The 22,758-nt window shown below is 37.5% G+C and overlaps 1 protein-coding gene across 1 annotated transcript; it reads left to right on the top strand.

Moving 5' to 3' along the window:
- Positions 1-3,175: 3,175 nt before the first annotated feature.
- LOC137041051 (adhesion G protein-coupled receptor F4-like) lies at positions 3,176-16,920 on the top strand. Its single transcript, XM_067416976.1, has 13 exons — positions 3,176-3,265; positions 4,097-4,197; positions 6,064-6,103; positions 6,480-6,580; positions 6,746-6,813; positions 6,942-7,087; positions 7,194-7,388; positions 8,448-8,623; positions 8,711-8,881; positions 12,302-13,633; positions 13,742-13,783; positions 16,679-16,738; positions 16,866-16,920. The coding sequence occupies exons 1-13, from the start codon at positions 3,253-3,255 to the stop codon at positions 16,896-16,898; spliced, it is 2,478 nt and encodes an 825-aa protein (XP_067273077.1). The 5' UTR covers positions 3,176-3,252; the 3' UTR covers positions 16,899-16,920.
- The last annotated feature ends 5,838 nt before the right edge of the window (positions 16,921-22,758 follow it).

The following is a 22,758-nucleotide window of genomic DNA, read 5'->3' as shown; positions in this document are numbered from 1 at the left end:
TCTGTTATGATCTCTTGATTCCGTTTACACAAGAGTACATGGAAATGATAGAGGGAATCAAACTTGTCTAGCAAGAGACACATGTGGGGAAATCTGCAGTTTAGACACATTAATTATAGGATCATTTTGTAGGTGGATCAGTTGACAAGGAAACAAAATCTCAGACACTTAGAAACAAGCTCAGTATCCCTTCATGTTTTTTTCCAGAGGTAAGGTAGGAATGACAAAAAATATTTTAATACACTTTTTTTTATTCATTGTTTTAATTTCACGAATTTCAATTCAGTTTATGTGATTTGTATTGATTGGAATTTATACAAAATGTTTTATTAAACAGTTTTTTAATCAAATTCTTAATTCATAATATGAATAATATGTAAGGATTATTTCATTTTACTTAATGGGATTTTATATGCAATTGGAATTCGTAAATCCAAAGCTTACAAATTATGTGATTGTAGAAAGAAATAATGGTGCTTTTTTACAAATCTTTTCAAAACGGATGTAATGCATATTTTTGGAGTCAAGAACAATGTGTTTAAACAAGTTTAAGTTTTTTAATACAATTTTAAAGTGTTTAAGTACATTTTTTGACTGGTTCTTTGTTAGACGGTGCAACCAAATACTTACTTAAGCAGCAGGTACTTGCATTTAATCAAGCTTTCACATTTGAACATTCCCTGTCTTTGTCGCCGCATCCATCCCCCTGCGTGCTTCAGCACCAAGGAGAGCAGTTTCCCAAAAAGAGCTTATATGGGTAGAGCTTGTGGCTTTTTAAAGATGACATGCTATCTGTGTGTTTCTGCATGTGGTTGTTTCCTGTCCTCACTGACGGCTACGATCACTGTCTCACATGCCTGTGGCGTATGCATGCTGAGATTGCGTTCGTGGGTGGTTCACTTTTTCGCATGAGAACACGACCACGTCAACACGACGGTCTCGACTCTTCTTTCTACGGGACAGCTCCCCTCTGCTGTTGTCCAACTGCCACTTTTGTGTAAAAGCACAGCCACAGACACAGACTTTTGTTTATCTTCTGGTCAACACTCTGAGAGGCAGAGGAGATCAGCGAGAGCTTTCCGTTGAGGAAAACCCGGCCGGACCTCTCCCTTCCCAGTGTGTCGTCAAGCTCTCCTTGCCTATTTCCCGGGTAGCACCTTACTTGGTGCCCAACAGGAGGGGTCCACTTCTGTGAAATAGCTTGGGTGACATGAGGAGGGGAGGGCTTCTCCTCCGGGGACCAACCCCTAGGGCCCCTTCCCCTCTAGAGCATCGCAACGCATAGCACACCGCAGATGGGAATGTAGAGCCTAGCATTTCATTCGGGGTTCCAGCTGAGAATCAGATGTCAATCGCTGCGTTGGAGAGAGGGCTGGAAAGTCTTTCTCAAAGGGTTGTTGTGTTCTGGAAATGAGGATGATGCTGAGCCTACTGTAATGATGAGTGCTAATGCTGTGTGCTTAATTTTTTTTTATTTTTTCTGACTGATGCCAAGGTACTTCTACACAATATTTTACCTTTGCTGTATTAATGTAAATATTTTTTGTAAACATTAGTTCACCCAAACATTTAAATTCTGTCATTAATTACTCACCCTAATGTCACCCGTAAGACTTTTGTTTATTTACAGAAAAAAAGAAGGTATTTTTGATGAAATCGGAGAGCTTTCTGTCCCTTGAGTATGCACTCAAGGAAGCTTTGGTTAAAATCCAGTGTATAGCGTTATTTCGGTCAGGTCACGTTTGTCAAGCTCGCATCAGCTGATCACGTCTACCTACAGGTAGATTATGCCTATCACAGCATATATATATATGTACTATATTATTCAGTACTATCAGCTGCTATCGTGTTTCTCCAGAGCTAATTACCCTCCTTCATCCCTGCTCCTCCTCTCGTCAGTCTGGTCTCCCCTGATTTAGACTAAATTCCTGAATTAGGTTGTATGTTTTAATATAGATATTAATGCTATCTGCAATACATCATTGTTTCTGTTCTGTTTACCCCAGAGATGTTTATCGCTGCTCTCCCTGCTCTCATCCATGCTATAGGCTGCATCGATGCACAGGGAGTTCTTGCCCAGAACAGAACCATACCGCCAATCTAAACTATATGTTAATTGTCTATTAGCTTTGACCATAGTGATCCTGGCAGAACTTCTATGTTCGCTAATCAATGTTTATATGTGAATAAAAGCCTAAATTTAATCTTTTCATAATAACATTTGGACTAAACCACTAAATTCATATGGATTTTACGATCTCTTTATAAACTTTTTAAGTGTCAGTATTTCCATTGTGCATCTGTCAATGGAGGGATATAAAGTCAGAAGATGAGCTTCTTACTGGTTTGGAACGATTTAGGGTGAGTAATGAATGACAGAATTTTCTTTTTTGGGTGAACTATCCCTTTAATGGATACAACATTTAGGGCCAGATTTACTAAACCGGGCAAATTATCGTGAGAGCGCAATTCCAAAAAAAGGACCAATGGGAGTGGAAAGTTCTACGTATGATCTACTGACGACATGCAAATGAAAGCACACTGATGCACTGATGCACTGATGCCGGATCATTTCCATAATGACCAACGCAATCTACAAGTTAGAATCTGGTTTAAGTCATGCTTTTTTGTCTTAAATAATGCACAAGAGGCGTGATCAACTGGCATTATTCAAATAACTCTGTACGCAATTGGATAGACCTTCAACCAATCAGACCACAAGAGACGTGATCAATGGGCAACGATCCATCGCTCCTCTATCTGTCATAGTGTTAAACCCACCAATAGTGTTCCTGGTGGATAAGACAGTCTGTGATTGGTTCCCGCAAAAGTGTAACAAAATTAGTAGAAATGAATGTACAGGTTTCCAGACTGAGTTGCCGGGCCAAATCAAATCACCGGCAGATCAGGCGGGGTTTACCCAGTCTAGTCAGCCTCAGCTTTTCAGCGCTTCTCTTTCACTGCGAGTCTTTAGTAAATCTCAACTAAAAGGATTTGCACTGGCACAAGCTGTTAGTAAATCTGGCCCACTGACATACATTGCTTCAGATGTTTTAGGCTGAAACAAGATGAAACATGAAACAAAATGAAAATGTCATTGATTTTTCAGTTGAATCATTATGGTCTGATTATCAGAATAATAGATAGAATGACAGAATTTCCTATTTTACAGATTTAACGTGTCTGGATGAGCCATACAATTGCCTTTTGTACTGAAGAAATAAGTGATTTTGACTGACATCAGTGAGAAGCATGGCTGGTCAAGGTACAAAATGACAAATCAACTTATTTTTTATTTAATAATTTAACTACGTTTGTCACAAAATGCTATAGTGCATCTTGTATCTCAGACCACAGGTTAAAACCTGCAGGCTTTATATTTGCTAAACTCTACACAAAAACAAAAAACAAAAAAACAACCAAAACAAACAAACAAACAATGGTACAGCCCTCACATTTTGAAAGGTTACTTGATTTTAAATAGATTTAGTAAAAATTAAAAGTAGTCCTACTGTTCAGTGAACCATGTTTATTGTTTTAAAGAACACAAATCAATATAGATGATTCGTGCATTCATCTTATATTAATCTTCAAATAATCATATATATTTTTATCACCAAGACTTATATAAATGTCATGCACTATTTAAAAACATCAAACTTCAATATCCTTAAATGTTTATTTAAATTACTGCTCATTTAAATATGCAAACAAGTGGGGAAAACCATTTAACGGAGTGTGACATACACAGTTAACATACAAAATACAGACATCACATGAAAAAATAAATCCATATTCAAGCTTTTCATAGAATGGGTGCACAGCTCACTAATTTGCGCCATCAGTGACACACAAACAAGTTCTGCGGATCTCCCAGACATGACTCACTCTGACCAGATCATTGAAAGTTGTTTGCTGTAGAAACAAGCAAGTTTATTGTATACCGTAGAAGTCATGCAGTACTGTACAATTCTGTTTAATTTTCTTTTCTGATACCTTTAGTTTCTGGACTACCGGATAACAAGTGTTTTGTTTTGTTTTGTTTTGTTACTAATGGTGTCTGTTTATGAGACTCTTTAATTTCTCATTTCCTCAGGTACAGGACAAATATTTAAGTACTTCACAGGAATCGTGGCTTTCCTGCTGACCCATGAATGTGTTGGGGAAACTCTTGAATTCTCCACAACAGATTACCTGGTAGGGGAATACAATTCACACACACACACACACACACACACACACACACACACACACACACACACACACACACACGTCTGGTTCACTATCTTTGTGGGGACTCTCCATAGACGTAGTGGTTTTTATACTGTACAAACTGTACATTCTATCCCCCTACACTGCCCTGCCCCTAAACCTACCTATCACAGGAAACATTCTGCCTTTTTAATTTATCATAGAAAAAAAAAAAAAAACTCTTTATAAGATTTATAAGCCTTTTGAAAAGTGGTGACCACAATGTAGATGATCTCAGGTTTTACTATCCTTATGGGGATATTTGGTCCCCAATGTAATATAAACAAGGGCACAAGTGGGGAAAACTTGTATTATATATAAAGGGGTGGTTCCGTGGTGTTTTCTGCTTGGTTGTGTTTATGGGGCACGTCTTAATACTTTTTTTTTTAAACGGCGTATTCTTTTTAATATTTTATCTTTATTCCACACCGCTGTCTACACTATCCGTTGAACAGCTTATCTACTTCCTGCTTCTATGAAGCCCATCCCTCCGAAAAACGCAATGGTCTTAGATTGGTTAGATGGTCAAATGTAGTTTCATGTATTTTTATTGGCTGAAGTGCCAAGCACAGGTTGTCGAAAACACCACGCCCCTTACCATTATGGGCAGAAGTCACATCTGCGGTGTAAATAATGCCCTCAATATTGCCATACCAATTTGAGCCCGAATCAGACCCAGATAGTGGGAATGAAGGTCAAGCAGAACCTCTCCACGAAAGGCTTTTAATGGATGTTAGTGAATGGTAAGCTATATTGTATTTCAAGTATTTTTGTTGTGTCACTGTCACTGCTGTTAGTTATCTTTTCATACTCTGGTTAAAGTTTTACTGTACCCGAACACACAACTGAGTAGTAGCTTGTTTGTAAAGGTATTGTTTTATTTGTAGCATGAACATCTTATTTATATAATATTTTTTATATAAATAAACGATGTTTGCAGGTGTGATTACATGAGTTCGTTGGTGTTTGTAGCCGTTTGTTGGATAAGTATGAAACAATTTAGTTAACTGTCTAGCGTAGACAAACCACGTTGGTCTTAATTGCAACCAAAACACAAACATAAACTACACATTTAAAAGACATGTTCTTACAGGTTTAGGCCCATAAACAGCAGCTTCTGCCTTTAATGTGGGAACTGCTTCATATTTTAGCATGAGTCTTTGAGCAAATCCAGTATTGAATTTGTGAAGATTCTTGAAGCTGTCTTCTGTGAAATGTGCAGCACAGATGGCTAAATTTGCATTATAATCAGCAGTAAACTAAAACAAATTGTAACCATTGATGATTTTGTTAGAAGTCCAGCATCCCAAGGAAGGCCGAACACAGAAGTCATGCTCTTGGGGTGAAAATAATATAATTTCGACAACAGCTCTCTCTCTTCCGTAATGACTGCGGCGTGGCCTCGCCCACTTTGTTGCGTGACTTTGTTGCGTGTTCGCGGGGGCAGTGTTTATTTTAATAGCAAGGGTTTATGATGTCACCAACCCAGGAAGAAGCTTGTTGTAGTCCACACCGTTTGTTTTTGTAGGCAATAAACTGCCATATCTTTACAAGACAATATCTCCGTTTGCATTGAACTTTCAGCGCTGTAACTTTGCAGATACTGTTTATGCTCAAGCAGCAACATTACACACTAACTAAAGTTAAAAAGTGAAAGTAAAGTTACTAACTTAAAAAGTGAAATCGCATGCAACCACCCCTTTAAAATTACATTTGTTTCATTACTATAAACATAAAGGAGCTATGATCATGTGATTAAATTATATAATTGTATATGTCAAATACATGTATTTTTGTGTTATTTTATTCCAGTTTAATGCCAGTGACGTAAGAGTGCAACGCGAATATACAGGTCTGATTCATGGTTTTGACCTATTCTCAATCCATGTTATTTATATAAATATGAAGATACATTAACTTAACATATGCCTGTTATCTTAACATATTCAGCATAAATGATATTGGATTTTTTTTTTTTATTTTTTTTTTTTTACTAAAACAACCAATAGTCTCAGCAGCAACATCAGCACAGAGAGGAAAATAACTGTGAAGTGAAATGTGAAAAAACATTTTTTTTAATATATTTTTTACATTTAAGTGTCCTAGGTAATATTTTTTGAAGGTGCTACTAAGGTTAATCTTGCATACCCCCAGCAACTAGGTAGTATTAGTACTGATGATTGCTGATTACTGTCATGTTGATACATATATGTACACTTGTTTTACAGTTATTGGAATGTCAATTACAATAGATCAGATTTTTGACACCAGTCTTACTGACCCTTATAGCAAGAATTACAAATGTTTATCTGGAAAAATTGAGAAAGCAGTAAGTATTCCTTCCATGTTTCATTTGTCAAAGAAATATTGTGTATTTTGTTGATTTTTTTTAAATGATTTTGTTGGAATGCTAAAATACAAATCTGAAAACAGCTTGAATTTACCTTTGAACTATTTTTTCCAAGCATACATTGGGTACTTTTGCTTTTTACAGATTGACAAATGTTATTCTAGTATGCTAACTGGCTACATTTATCGTTCTGCAAAAGTCTCCGGCTTCAGGTATGATCTACCATTTTTTTAAAACTTATTTTTCCTCAACATTTCCAGTTATTCACTATACTTTTTCAAACAAATACAATGTTAATACAGTGTCTTCATATTGGTGTGGTTTGTGTTTCACTCCATAGATCTGGTAGTGTTATAGCAGACTACACAATAAAAGCATCATCTAACAACCTTGATTTTGAAGAGGCACATTTCTCTCACACATGTCTCTCTGCCATTCTAAGAGCACAAGGAATAATTTTAGCTGAAGATGCTTTTGCTCTGAGTGGTAAGCATAGACAATGCCTAATCTAAAACTCTTCACGTTTCTTAGGTCCATAATATTTATTATGCAATTGTTTTTTGTTCATGAGCTGTATGGTTTTTCTTTTCAGAACAAACAGACTTCACAAAAGATGAATTATATCCTCTACAAACAATTAACCTGAACTGCATACAACCAGAATTTCTAAATGGAACAATAAAATGGAAAGTGAATAACAAAGATCCTGCACTAGACAACACAAGATACATCATTTCAAACAATAACAGCACTCTCACTGTGCAAACCGCTAGTGAAAGTGACAGTGGTGAGTGACGCAAGGTTCTCTCTGTCTTATATGGCAAGTCCCTGGCTGATTGATTGCCATATGAACAATAAGTTTTATTATGAAATTAATCAACCATTGAAAATTAGCCTACACTTACAGGATGTTATAATGTCAGGAATATTTACAAAGTATTTTTTTTGGTAGCAAATAAATAAATACATAAGTATGCATTTCATTTTGTACTTAAAATGTTCCTTAACATGTAAGTATTGGGTTTACAATAAACATTCTTTTTATTTTACCCCACATGCAGGTCGATACGCATGCATTATACAATCAAATACAATACAGTACATTCAGTGGCAAAACATTGTTATTAAACAACGCCCCACTATCATTGTGGGTGACAAATACCGTGTTTTCCCATGTAATGACTGCACTGTCGAACTGAGATGTTCTGTTGATGCTGGCTACAATGTTGAGTCGGTTCTTCGTGAAAAATGGTTTGAAGAATCCTTCAAAGGTTGTACATACATAACATCATTATCCTTTTTTCATATTGAGTGCTTTTCATTCAAACATCGAATGAGTACTTGTCAATTAAACATTCAATCAACTCCTCCATATTATTCATGTTTTTATGCATCAGGATCTAAATTTGCCAGAAAAAAATATTATACTGAAGATGGAATTTGCGAAGACAAAACCTTTATATGCCATCTCAAGGATCTGCCACAACTACTCGAGTACAGTTACAGCTGGAGCAGTGTCACAGTAGGCCTAACGAGAAGCACAGAAAGTGAGCCTTCAGTTTCGCATTCTTCTCAGCATCATGTTGCGTTTTACTGTTTTGCAATTGCATTGGATGATTTGAATAAACTAGCAAACCTTTCTTTGGATCTCATCACACCAGATCTTATGGTGTTGATTGTCTTGCTATTTAGTTATTGTATTTGATATTTCTGACACTTCTGCGTAGTGTGCGAGCACCTTTCAAGGGTACTTTCAAGTCCCAAAATGTGAGTGTAATGTGATATATTGAGAAAGATATTATGTTAAATCTGTTTTCTTCTGACTTTTAATCAAATACTTCTTCAGATTTTGACTGTAAAAATTCAGAACTTGGACTCGGAATTACAAATGAAAAAAAGAAAGGAATCTGTGGAAATGGCATGACAGGCACCATAACTTACAGATGTGATTCACTTGATTGGACTCCAGTACAAAACACCTGTGTACTCGATGACATTGACAAAATTAAAAGCAATGTTAAGGTAAACTATTGTCCATGTGTCTATTGAACAGCCATCTGTCCTTTTTTAAAGTTTCTAATATTCATATTTTTGTACTTTGCAATTTAGTCCTTGCTTGTGGAGGACATTCCTGCTTTTATGGATAACCTCAGTAATGTCACAGCACAGAATAATGTACATATAACACAGTCTCCTGCAACTATACAAGCAATTGTGGATATACTTGCAGTAATTGCTCATTTGTCACAATCTATTATCATCAGTAAGCCAGTGATGGAGGTATGTAAAGTCACATTTAAACTTTCTCAGTTTTGATGTGTAGACTAGGGGGACCAAACGTGTCCTTTTTCCCAGGACATGTCCTGTTTTCAAGTCCTGTCCTGTCTGTTTTTTATAAAGTTATGAAAATGTCATGGTTTTAATGGATTGAAATTAATAAAGAATCTTTGAGTATCTCATTGCCAGGCCGAGTATCCTGGTTTTTGGTACTCAACATATGGTCACCCTAGTCTAGACATTTTATGCTTGTATTGAGTTGAATTTAACAAGATAATGAAATTAAGATCATATCTAATAATTAAGATAAATTAATTCTGCCATTGGCTGATAAGTGTACACTGAAAAAAAAAATGCTCTTCGTTTTTTTCCAAGGAGGTCATAGCATATGAAAGAAAAGACAAATTACAGATTAAACAAAACAAAACAAAAAGACATCATCTATAAAATATATAAATGCAATTTAAATAGCATGCAACATATATCAGGCATAACATTATGATCACTGACAGGTGAAATGAATGACACTGATTATCTCTTCATCACGTCACCTGTTAGTGGGTGGGATATTAGGGAGGAAGTGAACATTTGGGCTGCATCTAAAAACTGGAAAATGCTGCCTTCATAGGACACATTTTAAGGTAGGAAGGCATCAGTGCATGTCCAAATCCTTAAAGGATGTCATTCTTAGCTGGACTTGAACCCAGGTCTCTGGTGTTCTGAGTGTTGTGTGTTCTCCACTGAGCTGAAGCCTAGTTCAGATTGCACGGTTTTCCAACTGGTAGGCTCACTGCTCTATTCACATTACATGACTATCTGGGGTATCATTCAGTCACTGCTGTGTTCACACTGCAGGATAGTTTGACGACAGAGGAGTTCACACTGCTTGACTGAACAAGAGGAAGAATCGCCGACAACTCTCTCTCCGGTGCGCAAACTACGTTTCCCAACTACACGCGCGATGTGACAAGTAAACAACGCAAGATCACACGTGCGATCACACGGAGTTCTCGCGCGAGACTTTGAATTGTTATTAAAAAAGATAAACTGCACAAAGTTTGCTTTAAATTGTATGTGCACTGTTTTGTGGAGAAAAAGAAGAAATATTATGGCGGAAGATATTGTTGGAGAGACAGAGGGAGCCAGGATTTTGTTCTGCAATGAGAGTTTCAATTTTGTAATGCGTTGCTGCTGTGGCTGGATGTGCAAATGTTTGCCCTTTGTTTCTGTTTGATAGAATTGTAAATATATCTATTAAAATACTTATATTCTGCTCTATAACTCCTCCCTGAACGTCCTGTTGCCCTGTATCTCACTCTCTCATTGATAATCAAGTCATTTTCAGTCAGAACGCAGTTCACACAGCAGGAGTTTGAATCGCTGAGAGGTCCAGATATTTAGCATGCCAAATATCTCACCAGTGTTGGCGATTCTCTCTGATTGCGTCTTTGATTATTCACACTGCGTGATTGTCACTCGTGTGCACGAGCACCGATTTGCCTATGATCTCGGGCATTTGTTGGCGATATCACAAAACCTGTCGGGCGACTCAAAATCGGGGGAAAAAATCAGGCAGTGTGAACTAGGCTTAACTCCCAGACAATGGAACCCAGGAGCAGAAGATGAATGAGTCAAGTGACTTGAGTCTTCCAGAAAATAAAAATACTCTTTACTTGAGAAACCAAAGGAACTAGCAAAGAAGAGCTTCCATAACAGAGAAACAAAAATAGACACAAGTGTAAAAATAAAAATTTACAATAAGGCTCAAAACTTATCTTGAGAACTGGAGAACATAGGCTCAAGATTGAATACAATGGCAGGGTACAAGCACACTTATAAAGGGCAAGACACAGGTGAAGGGAATCAGGGCTAACGAGGAGAGGTCTGAGTACAATTTAATCCATCTGTAGGAGTGGAGAGCACTGAGCATAGGGTTAAAGTGCCATCTGGAGACCTGGAGGGAGCATGCCGTGGAAGCTTAAGGAGGGCACCCCTGCAGGCTATAGGAGTGGAACAGCAGCCCAGAGATTGGTGCTGCGTCCCAATTCGCCTACTTATACTATGTCCTAAAAGTATGTACTCTTTTTGTGAAGAAAAGGTATATACTTTTGAGTGTGAAGCAGAAAAGTATGCAAGCTTTAGGACATACTACTTCGCCAACTTTTAACGGACTCTGTCGCTTAGTTACGTGCATCCCGTCACCGTATCTGCCCTGTCAATCATCGTCAGATTTGTCACAGTTCAAATCCTCCACATTCAGATTAATCTCCTACCGTATCGGAGAGAAATGTAGCCGGACGTTGATCTGCCATGTGTGGGTCTTTGTGGGTCAGACTCTCCTCATGTGTTTGCATTTTAAATATAATGATGCTTTTAAAAGTTAATGGCCAAACTTGTCATTAAAAAAGTCCACAATGCTGTTGCAGGTGAAATATAATGTGGACAACACTGAATAAATATATTTTTGTTAGGTTAAATATTGATAGCTGGTCACTCAAACCCCTTTATCTAAACTTCTCTACTTAACCGTCGAACTTGCACATCCGTCATGTTTGTAGTTTTTTAACGCGTTTATCTGCGTTTGTAGTTCTAATCGAATCCTCGTCCAACTCGCAATGGGTTGTGGGCAATATCAGCCGTTAGAGTGCCCATCGATCCATATTTCGAATTCTGACCGGAAATAGTAAACCATCCGGGAATCTTTGGGATACTCTTTTCAACATACTACGATTTGGGACATACTAATTCTATTTTCGAATACTATTTAGGATGGCTAGTATGCGAATTGGGACGCAGGGTGGATCTTTAAAAATTCATTGTTAACTTCACTTCCTGTCTTCTGAGAGACTTTTATCTCATCAACTTTTGAAGTCAGCATAGATCCTACAGTGCCTTTCATATCCCACATTCATATGCGTTCCATTGAGTGACAGTTGAGCTAGAAAAAGAAAGACGGCACCTGAAAGTTACGTTTGCTGGTCAGTTTGTGTGTAAATGTATGTTTTGACCAATGTTTTCCGCTTTGGATAGCATTTCACTATTAAATATGTGATTAGTTCTGTTTCGCTACCTCAGAAGTCTGTACAAAATAAGTTTTTGTGAGGTACCTTCCTTCGCTTACTCTGCCAAGTCATTGCCTGATAAGGCAGCGAGGCAACAAGTCAGCTACCTATGTTTTTAGATGCAGCCTTTGTCCTCAGCAGAAACTCTGGCCTCTGGCCTAGAATGTTGATTCAGTGTAATTGTGTTGTTCAACAACAATTCTCTCAATTATCATCAATTAAATGTGTTCCTTATTATATTATATTATATTATATTATATTATATTATATTATATTATATTATATTATATTATATTATATTTATTATATTACACATGGGATAAATTCCATCATATTAAACAATTTTGTATTGAATTTCCAGGATTTCCTTAATACAGTGGACATTATTATAGCAGCTAATGTCAGTAATCAATGGACCATATTGAACAATGACAACAACACCAGCATTAAACTTCTGGATGCTATTGAGAAGATAAGTGACCGTCTTGCAGATGATTTTGCAATTAACGGAACATCCTTTCAGCTGAACAGAACTACAATTAAAAAATCATTCCGTATGACATCAACACTGCCAAACTCAACCACAGAGATTGTAATACCACGGGTTCCTAATGTGACTACCATAACCATCATAATCTTCACTACTCTTGACAATGTCTTACCTACTCGTAATACTAGTAATAAAAATGACATTAATTCAGATGTGCGCATCAATGGAGATGTGGTTGTTGTTAAGGTTAAACCAACACTTAACAACATTTCTTTTGCATTTGACATTACTGATCAGTCTTTGGGAAATCCTCAGTGTGTCTTTTGGAACTTCAATCTTGACGCATGGGATTCCACTGGATGTAAAGTAAAGCTCTTAAGGAATAAAGCAGTTGCGTGTGAATGCAACCACACAACCTCTTTTTCAATCCTAATGTCACCATTTCCCCATCATCACAAAGCCTTAGCCTATATAACTTACATTGGTGTTGCTATATCATTGGCCAGCTTGATTTTGTGCCTCATTATTGAGACTATCGTATGGAAGTCAATAACTAGAAATGACACATCATACATGCGACATGTCTCCATTGTCAACATTGCCGTGTCCCTGCTGATCGCAAACATCTGTTTTATCATTGGCGCCGCAGTCGCAGAACAAGAGCAGCCAACATCAGTTGTTCGCTGCACTCCAGCGGTTTTCTTCATGCACTTTTTTTACCTGGCTCTTTTCTTCTGGATGTTAATTTCAGCGCTGTTGCTCTTTTACCGAACAGTCATGGTCTTGTCCCAAATGTCAAGGGCCAGAATGATGGCCATCGGCTTCATAGTCGGTTATGGTGCGCCTTTGCTCATAGCGGTCATTACAGTTGCATCAACAGCTGGACCACAAAATTATATCACGAAACAATATGCATGCTGGCTGAACTGGAATGAATCTAAGGCCCTGCTGGCATTTGTGATTCCAGCTCTCACTATTGTAGCCATAAACCTTGTGGTTTTGATTGTGGTTCTGGATAAGATGTTGAGGAGAGAAGTTAGTGCTATAACTCAACCAGATGAGAAACATGCCCTGGTGGTCATTGCCCGATGTGTGGCCATATTGACTCCTATCTTTGGACTATCATGGGGATTTGGAATTGGAACCATGGTGTCCCGTGAAATAAGCATTCATGTGGTGTTTGCACTCCTTAATTCACTGCAGGTATCACTTTTCAAATTTGTACTGTAATGCTGCATATTGATCTATTCTAAATGTCCATGTTTTTATGAATTTCATTCGTATATTCATTTGTAACACTTTCTTTATTAGGGATTTTTTATTTTGGTGTTTGGAACACTTCTAGACGGCAAGGTACAGTATGAGTTTTCTTCTGTTTTCTTTGTAAAAGCTTACGGAAAGCCACTTCATTTTGTAATATTGGATTTAGTCTAAAGATTTATTACAGTCTTAATATTTCTTAAACATACATTACACATTTGTGCATCATTGTAATCACACTTATCTGCTGTTTTTATCCTGCTTATTACACAGCTGCCCACCAAACACTGTAACTGAACATGAAATATTGATTTGATTTGAAATTTCATCTATACATATTTTATCTTTATAAATTCACTACACTATACAAAGCAATTGACTTAACAGAAATCTTAAAACTTCAACAATATTACAAGTAGGCTAATATTAATAATGTCCCCCGAGACATTGATGCCTGCAATATGCACTGGGCCTGTTATGAGAGCTCTAAGACCTGAGAAACGCTTTCCCTTTGAATATTTTAGCCGTTATGTGTGTTCACTATTTCTGATGATTGAACCAGAAATGGCAATCACCAGTGAATTAATCACCAAATTTGAGTCAGTCCTTTGTTTTCAGTGAATTGGCCACAGGTTTGCAAAACCCTTTGAATTAATTCACATTTGTTTGCTCACTAACAATCCAAAATGGCTTTAGAGATAGCCACCTTAAAAACACAAACAGCACTTCATTAGGATATTTACCTACTAACACTTAAAACAAAAGGCTACTTTTTTAAGGGTAACTCTGAAGGGAAATTCAGGTAATACTATCCTTGTCAAGTGAATAAGTGACCATTTACACCAAAAGTGTTTCTGTGTCTGCCTGCCCTATTGATCTATTAAACATTGATTGATTGATTGATTGATTGATTGATTGATTGATTGATTGATTGATTGATTGATTGATTGATTGATTGATTGATTGGGCAACTTTTTATTATTGTCAAGGATAATATACACACAAAAGGCAAAGACTTATTTCTATTGTTTTCAAAATGTAAGAACAGATCATATAATCACCATCAAATTCATAATCTCAAAATGCTTCACCTTTAATTTTATGATAAAAAAGCCTTTTTACTTTCTTTCTAAAAACACAAATGTTATCTGCTTTATACAACTAGGTAAATCATTCCAGACTATATCATTATAGAAACTATATTTTTTGTATATTAAAAAATATTCTTCCCTATTAAACTCTAAAATGTCCAAGGATAAATATTAGTATTACTCCCTCTTGTGGAATGACTATGCACATCTCTCACAAGTGCGTGATACTCTTGTTCATTTTGTATTACCACTAAACCAAAATTTTGCAGCTATACCAATTCTCCAGTTTGTTTTAGAATCTAAAAACAAAACAAAAAATCTTGCTAAAAATATGTTATCCTAGTACATATTTTTGAATGAACTAAAACCATATTTTTAGCCATATTATTTTTCCAGTCAATGTATTATCTAATACACACCCCTGGTATTTACTTCTTGTTTAGGTTTATTGATAAAATCTCCAACCTTTACCTCTAATCTGGACCTTTGTTTATCTGTATAAAGTAAAGTGCTAAACAAAATGTTTAATAATAATAAAAAGCATTTATTGGGTAGGCTTAGGGGTAGGTGTAGGGAGGGCTTTTGGTGTCCCTTCACGGCGACATCCATTTAATAATTAAAAAACAAATAATAATTTACACTCTGTTATTGTTACATCCTGTTAATGTACAATATTGAGGTGCAAATGGTATGTATCTGTCAAAATAAAGTATAAAATAAATGTAATTACTATTTACACATATTGCAAAGAACTGCTACTTTTTATGGTGTAAATAGAATATATCACTATTTTCACTTGGTGTGAATATCATCTCTTGGTAAGAAAACATGTTATTTTTATTGAGTGTAAATAGAATCTAGTTGTGCAAATAGCCACTGCCTTTGAATATTATCTCACCCTGTTGCTTTTCTACTTTTGAGTTTCCTTAACAGTACTCTAATTTAGTAAATAAAAAAACACCAAGAATAACACCACATTTTGTTAATCCTTGAATAATTCATCATTAAAAATCCCAGTTCGTGGTGGAAACCCATTAATCAACAATAAAAACTAGTAAAATAATCCACTACCTTTTTCTGATCAGACATCTTATTCTGAAACCTTTAACCTTAGTCTTTTTCCTATAATCTATTCTAAATCACTCAAAACTCCAAATAGTTTTTGATTATCCTGCTTTAGTTTATAATCTTGTCCTTAAAGGGATAGTTTAAAATAGCAAAAATGAAAATGATGTCATTAATGACTCATCTTCGGAATACACTTTAAGATATTTTATATTTAGTCCGAGAGTTTTCTGTCCCTCCATTGAAAATATACGGTATACTGTCCTTGCCCAGAAGGACCTGAAAGGTAGTAAAACCATCATCAAAGTAGTCCATGTGACATCAGTGGGTTAGTTAGAATTTTTTAAAGCATTGAAAATAAATTTTGGTTCAAAAATAACAAAAACTACAACTTTATTCAGCACTGTCTTCTCTTCCGGGTCTGTTGTCAATCTGCATTCACAACTCTTACTGACGTAAGACGCTGCTGAAGTGTTATCCGGTGCGCCTGAGCCTCGTTTATAGTCTGAGGGAGACACACGCCGTAAACAAAACAACCATCACAAACATGTCTGAGGATCTTCGACACAGAGGAAGACTGTGATAAATATGGCTGATTTTTTTGCTCAGCCATATTTATTTGAACCCTGATACACAGGCGCACCAGAAAACACGTCAGCATCATCACTGCGGAGTCGCAGATGCGGATTGAGCGTTGCAATTGACGAACACATATCAGTAAATATTTGACCATTGGTGGTGTGATTAAATCAAATCAGGAACAAACATTGTGCAATAAAAAGACATTTAAGAGAAAAATTTCTGCATGTTAACCAGAGATCTTTGATTGCAGGTTCGTGAGGCACTACGAGGAAAAAGGTCACCACAGAAACTCAGTTCAAACCTTACCCAGGTAAATGCCATTTTATAAAAGCATATCCTTATTTGAGCTCTATAGGATTTTAACTAATCTTCAACTTCTAACCAGTGCTTAAATATAATTTTTTAACAATAACTGATTTATTTTGACCACCTTACAGAACATCAGTGCAGGATCATCATCCACACATTAACTGAATTTCTTGCCATGGATCCGCCGGAGGAGTAAGTGGCAAACATCTAAAACCAAATTTAAAAAAAATATATTTTCAATAATGAGAATATACAGGTCCTTCTCCAAAAATAAGCATATTGTGATAAAGTTTATTATTTTCCATAATGTAATGATAAAAATTAAACTTTCATATATTTTAGATTCATTGCACTCCAACTGAAATATTTCAGGTCTTTTATTGTTTTAATACTGATCATTTTGGCATACAGCTCATGAAAAACAAAAATTCTCAATCTCAAAAAATTAGCATATCATGAAAAGGGTCTCTAAACGAGCTATTAACCTAATCATCTGAATCAACTAATTAGCTCTAAACACCTGAAAAAGATTCCTGAGGCTTTTAAAAACTCCCAGCCTGGTTCATTACTCAAAACCGCAATCATGGGTAATACTGCCGACCTGACTGCTGTCCAGAAGGCCATCATTGACACCCTCAAGCGAGAGGGTAAGACACAGAAAGTAATTTCTGAACGAATAGGCTGTTCCCAGAGTGCTGTATCAAGGCATCTCAGTGGGAAGTCTGTGGGAAGGAAAAAGTGTGACAAAAAAATGCTGCACAACGAGAAGAGGTGACCGGACCCTGAGGAAGATTGTGGAGAAGGACCGATTCCAGACCGATTCCAGACCTTGGGGGACCTGCGGAAGCAGTGGACTGAGTCTGGAATAGAAATATCCAGAGCCACCGTGCACAGGCGTGTGCAGAAAATGGGCTACAGGTGCCGCATTCCCCAGGTCAAGCCACTTTTGGGCTACAGAGAAGCAGCACTGGACTGTTGCTCAGTGGTCCAAAGTACTTTTTTCAGATGAAAGCAAATTTTGCATGTCATTCGGAAATCAAGGTGCCAGAGTCTGGAGGAAGACTGGGGAGAAGGAAATGCCAAAATGCCTGAAGTCCAGTGTCAAGTACCCACAGTCAGTGATGGTCTGGGGTGCCATGTCAGCTGCTGGTGTTGGTCCACTGTGTTTTATCAAGGGCAGGGTCAATGCAGCTAGCTATCAGGAGATTTTGGAGCACTTCATGCTTCCATCTGCTGAAAAGCTTTATGGAGATGAAGATTCGATTTTTCAGCACGACCTGGCACCTGCTCACAGTGCCAAAACCACTGGTAAATGGTTTACTGACCATGGTATTACTGTGCTCAATTGGCCTGCCAACTCTCCTGACCTGAACCCCATAGAGAATCTGTGGGATATTGTGAAGAGAAAGTTGAGAGACGCAAGACCCAACACTCTAGATGAGCTTAAGGCCGCTATCGAAGCATCCTGGGCCTCCATAACACCTCAGCTGTGCCACAGATTGATTGCCTCCATGCCACGCCGCATTGAAGCAGTCATTTCTGCAAAAGGATTCCCGACCAAGTATTGAGTGCATAACTGAACATAATTATTTGAAGGTTGACTTTTCTTTTATTGATCGGATAAAATATGCTAATTTTTTTTAGATAGGAATTTTGAGTTGTCATGAGCTGTATGCCAAAATCATCAGTATTAAAACAATAAAAGACCTGAAATATTTCAGTTGGAGTGCAATGAATCTAAATATATGAAAGTTTAATTTTTATCATTACATTATGGAAAATAATGAACTTTTATCACAATATGCACATTTTTTTAGAAGGACCTGTAGTTATTATTCATTATATTTATTTATTTTAACATGCAAGTATCCTTAATGAATTAATGTAAAGACAATATATGTGAGTGGCATACATCTCGTTATTTGCAGATATGTACAACGTGTCTGAAGGCAACAGTTCCTCTGCAGTTACATCTTCAGACAGCTCCAACTGCTCGAATGCCATTTTGAACACTTAAAATAAACTCCAAAAGGGTTTCCTCTACTGCAGTGTGTGTTCGTGTTTGGTGGAAGAAATTATCTTATGAAATCTATGTTTTGATATGATAAAAGGTTACAATGTGACTTTATACTGTATTGAATATTATCCAGTGGTTATAGGAACATGCCAACCTTTTTGGGATTTGAGCTTATCCACTATACCACCTAGAGTTAGATAAGTCCATACATAGCATTCTCATCTCTGTGCGTTCCATAACTCTGTCTGACGCACCCACCGCTAGCCTAGCTTAGCGATGGAAAATGAAAAGTTGTGATTTTCTAGACCGAAATGGTTAGGGACTATACTCTCATTCCTGCATAATAATCAGGGAACTTTGCTGCCATACAATGGGTGCAGTGGCACAGTGATATTACGCAGCGCCTGAAAATAGTCCCCAGCTCTCTCTCTCTGGGCAAGCAGGTTGTCACATTGGTTTTGTTGACAAAAGTTAGCCTATTTTACACTAAATTGTGTTAGTACACAATGTAACTATACACATCACAACATGTAAAAAGTAAAATGTTGGCGTTATTTTGTCACTTATTGAGCAGTAGGCTAGATGGAGCCGTTTACTCCAGTCTTTGTGCTAAGCTAGGCTAGCGGTGGGTGCGTCAGACAGAGTTATGGCACACACGGAGATGAGAATGGTATGGGCTTATCTAACTCTGAGACATACGGAGAATAAGCTAAAGTCCCCAAAAGTCGGAGTGTTCCTTTAAGGGTATGGACTTTTATATACTTGAAAAATTGGGTAATTTTTAATAACACAATTCAAGAGGTTCTTTTGTTTTGAGAAGATCACTTTTGTAATATTTTTAGTTACATTATTAAAAACTGGTACAGGAATGGGAGTGCTTTGACTTAATTTATCAACATAGAACTCAGAACACAGAACTGTTTAATGTGATCGTTTCATCCTACATCTACTATATTGAGTTTTCTCAAGCATTTTATAGGCTACTTCTTGTGAACTGCTAGTTAAAATTGCTAGGCTAAAATCTTTGACAAGCTAATGGTTGAGCATATTCCTGAAACCATATTACATTTTAACATGAAACCAAAACTACAAACTCAGCTGAACAAAACATAAACTATTTAGACAAAATTGAAAACTCTAAAGTATTATTTTTTTCGGACAGGCTAGCAATAGCTAACTAGCTTTGAAAGCATGAGATCCCGCTCTCCCTTCAGAGTGTCTCCAAACCACATGAACCTACACAGCAGCACCGGCAAAGTGCCACAAAACGAGAGACGGCATTAAATAACCTCATGTCTCAAAGCACATAATATTAAAAATATTAATAAACAACTTAGTGAGCTCTACAGTCCCTGACAAAAGTCTTGTCGCTTATCTATTTTCTAGAAATACCTGATATTAACCTGACTTTTAATTAATTCATTGGTGTTAGAAATAGCTCATATGAAAAGCTAAAACCCTCCCAAATGATGTTTAATGCATTGAAATAAATATTTTTCACAGAAAAAATATTTATTATGTTATCAAGACAGAAAGGTCAAATTTTGGCAAGACAAAATACAGAAATTGAACAAATTTACTGCAAATACAAAAATATGTCAGCAAATTAAGTTGTGGTGCTGTGAGATCCAAATTTAATATCTTGTATGACTTCCATGAGCTTGAAGGACTGCATCCATGCGGTTTGGCAAGGATTCATACAATTTATTGATGAAGTCATCAGGAATAGCTAAGAAAGCAGTCTTGCATTCCTCCCAGAGTTCATCAATATTCTTTGGTTTCGTCTTCCATGCATCCTCTTTCATCCTACCCCACATATGCTCAATGATGTTAATGTCTGGTGACTGGGCTGGCCAATCCTGGAGCATCTTGATCTTCTTCGCCTTGAGGAACTTTGATGTGGAGATGGAAGTATGCGATGGAGCTCCGTCCTGCTGCAGAATTTGGCCTCTTTTATGGTTGGGAATATAAGAGGTAGCTAAGATTTCTTGGTATTTTAGACTATTGATGTTGCCTTCCACCCTGCAGATCTCTTGCACACCCCCATACTGGATGTAACCCCAGACCATGATTTTTCTGCCACCAAACTTCACTGTTGTCTGGGTGAATCTCGGATCCATTCGGGCACCAGTAGGTCTCCTGCAATATTTGCGGCGACTGTGGTGTAATTCAACAGAAGATTCATCTGAAAAATCCACCTTCTGCCACTTTTCCAGCGTCCATCCTTTTAGCAGGCTGTGGGCCTTGGCAAATGCCACATGGTTTTTCAATTGTCTTTTGTTTAGTGCTGGCTTCTGGGCACTGATTCCGCCATGGAGGCCATTTCGAGACAGAATCCGACAAACTGTTCTGGTTGACACAGGGACTTCAGGTGACCAGGTCTCGTGGAGCTCTGCTGCTGTGGAAAATGGGCTGGCCTTGGATTTTCGAGCCAACAAACGGTCCTCTTGAGCAGTTGTCTTGCGGGGTCTGCCTGACCTGGGCTTGTCAAAAACGTCTCCAGTCTCTTCAAATCTTTTTTTTTATCCTCTGTACTTGACGCTGAGACACATTGAAGGTGTCTGCCACATCAGCAGTGGATCTGGTCTTCAGCCTCTTGATAATCAAAACTTTAGTCTCAGGGTGAATCTTAGGCATGTTTGCAGAGGTCTAGTTGCAGTTGATGTGAAGGTCTAGCAAACTGGGGTTCTTTTTATACACACTTGAGACCTAATTGATCCATTATTAGTCACAGGTGAAGCTCATATGACAAGGTGACAACACTTATGTCTTTGCAAAAATTGACTCACTGGGCTTTACCAAGCTGTGAATATTAGAAAACTTTTTGAAAGTTTAGTTTTTCACTGAAACATTATCACAAAAGCTGGTGGGATTAAAATGAGCCATTTCTTGTAAAAAAAATCTTGATTAGAAATATATTTCAGCGGCACTTTAGGTCAATTTGTACACAAGCGACAAGACTTTTGTCAGGGACTGTAGATGTACCACATGACTGCTGCAGATTAATTTCGATGTTGACAGTGTTGACATAGAACGCATAAATCCAAGTCTGAGGACAAGAACAGCAGAGTTGTTAGCAACCACTCAGAATACCCTAGCAAATGCACAGAAACACCCTATCAACCACCTGAGTACCATAGCAACTGCAGCAATATCATAGCAACCACCTAGAATATCCTAACAACCACATAGCAAAACACCCTAACAACCACCCAAAGTGCTCTAGCAACTGCATAGCAACACCCTAGAAACCACTTAGCAATGCCTTTGTAACCACCCAATTACCTTAGCAACCACATAGCAAAACCCTAGCAACCAACAAGAAAATGCTAACAACCAGCCTGAGTACCATAAAAACCCAATGGGAACCACTCTGAAGTACCTTACGTAGCAACACCATAGAAACCAACCTGAGTACCCTAGCAACTGCATAGTAACACCCTAGCAACCACTTAGAGTACCTTTGAAACTACATAGCAACACCCTAGCAACCACCTAGAATATCATATCCTAGCAACCATCCAGAATACACTAGCAAATGCATAGCAACACCGTTGACACCACCTAGAATATCCTATAGTAACCATCTAGAGTACTCTAGCAACTATCTATCTATGCTCTATCTGTCTGCTTTCTGATAGACTGTATTAACTTCAAAACCATCAAACTTTAAACGTTAAAATACTTTAATCAACCATCATCATCAACACTAGACCCTTCAGCTCCACCCACTCGATCAGCCTCACCCGAGTTATAATTCCACACACCTGTCACAATCCCAGTATATAAGCAGTCAGCTGCCACTCCATCACTATCTGGTCTTGTTGCTCACTTTCAACTTCCCTGGCTACCGACCTGATCTACTTGTGATGGGCAGACTGAGGCTTCGCAAAACACTGAAACAGCTGAAGCAAATATGCCGAAGCTTCGAATCAATTTGCACCCGTCTCAACTTCTTTTGAGAAACCATGAGAAAAGGGTGAATAAATACTGAGAGAGTCAAT

The sequence above is a fragment of the Pseudorasbora parva genome, chromosome 15 (assembly GCF_024679245.1).
Source record: "Pseudorasbora parva isolate DD20220531a chromosome 15, ASM2467924v1, whole genome shotgun sequence".
NCBI classification, from domain to species: Eukaryota; Metazoa; Chordata; class Actinopteri; order Cypriniformes; family Gobionidae; genus Pseudorasbora; species Pseudorasbora parva.
Note: the sequence above shows the minus strand (reverse complement) of the source record. Positions and strands in the feature narration are given on the sequence as shown.

Bases quoted from the DNA above. Each gene is read 5' to 3' on its own strand.
- LOC137041051 (XM_067416976.1), top strand. The intron at 4,198-6,063 runs GTAGGGGAATAC...ATTTTATTCCAG, and splicing joins TCTCCACAACAGATTACCTG to TTTAATGCCAGTGACGTAAG. The intron at 7,389-8,447 runs GTGAGTGACGCA...ATACTTCTTCAG, and splicing joins CGCTAGTGAAAGTGACAGTG to ATTTTGACTGTAAAAATTCA.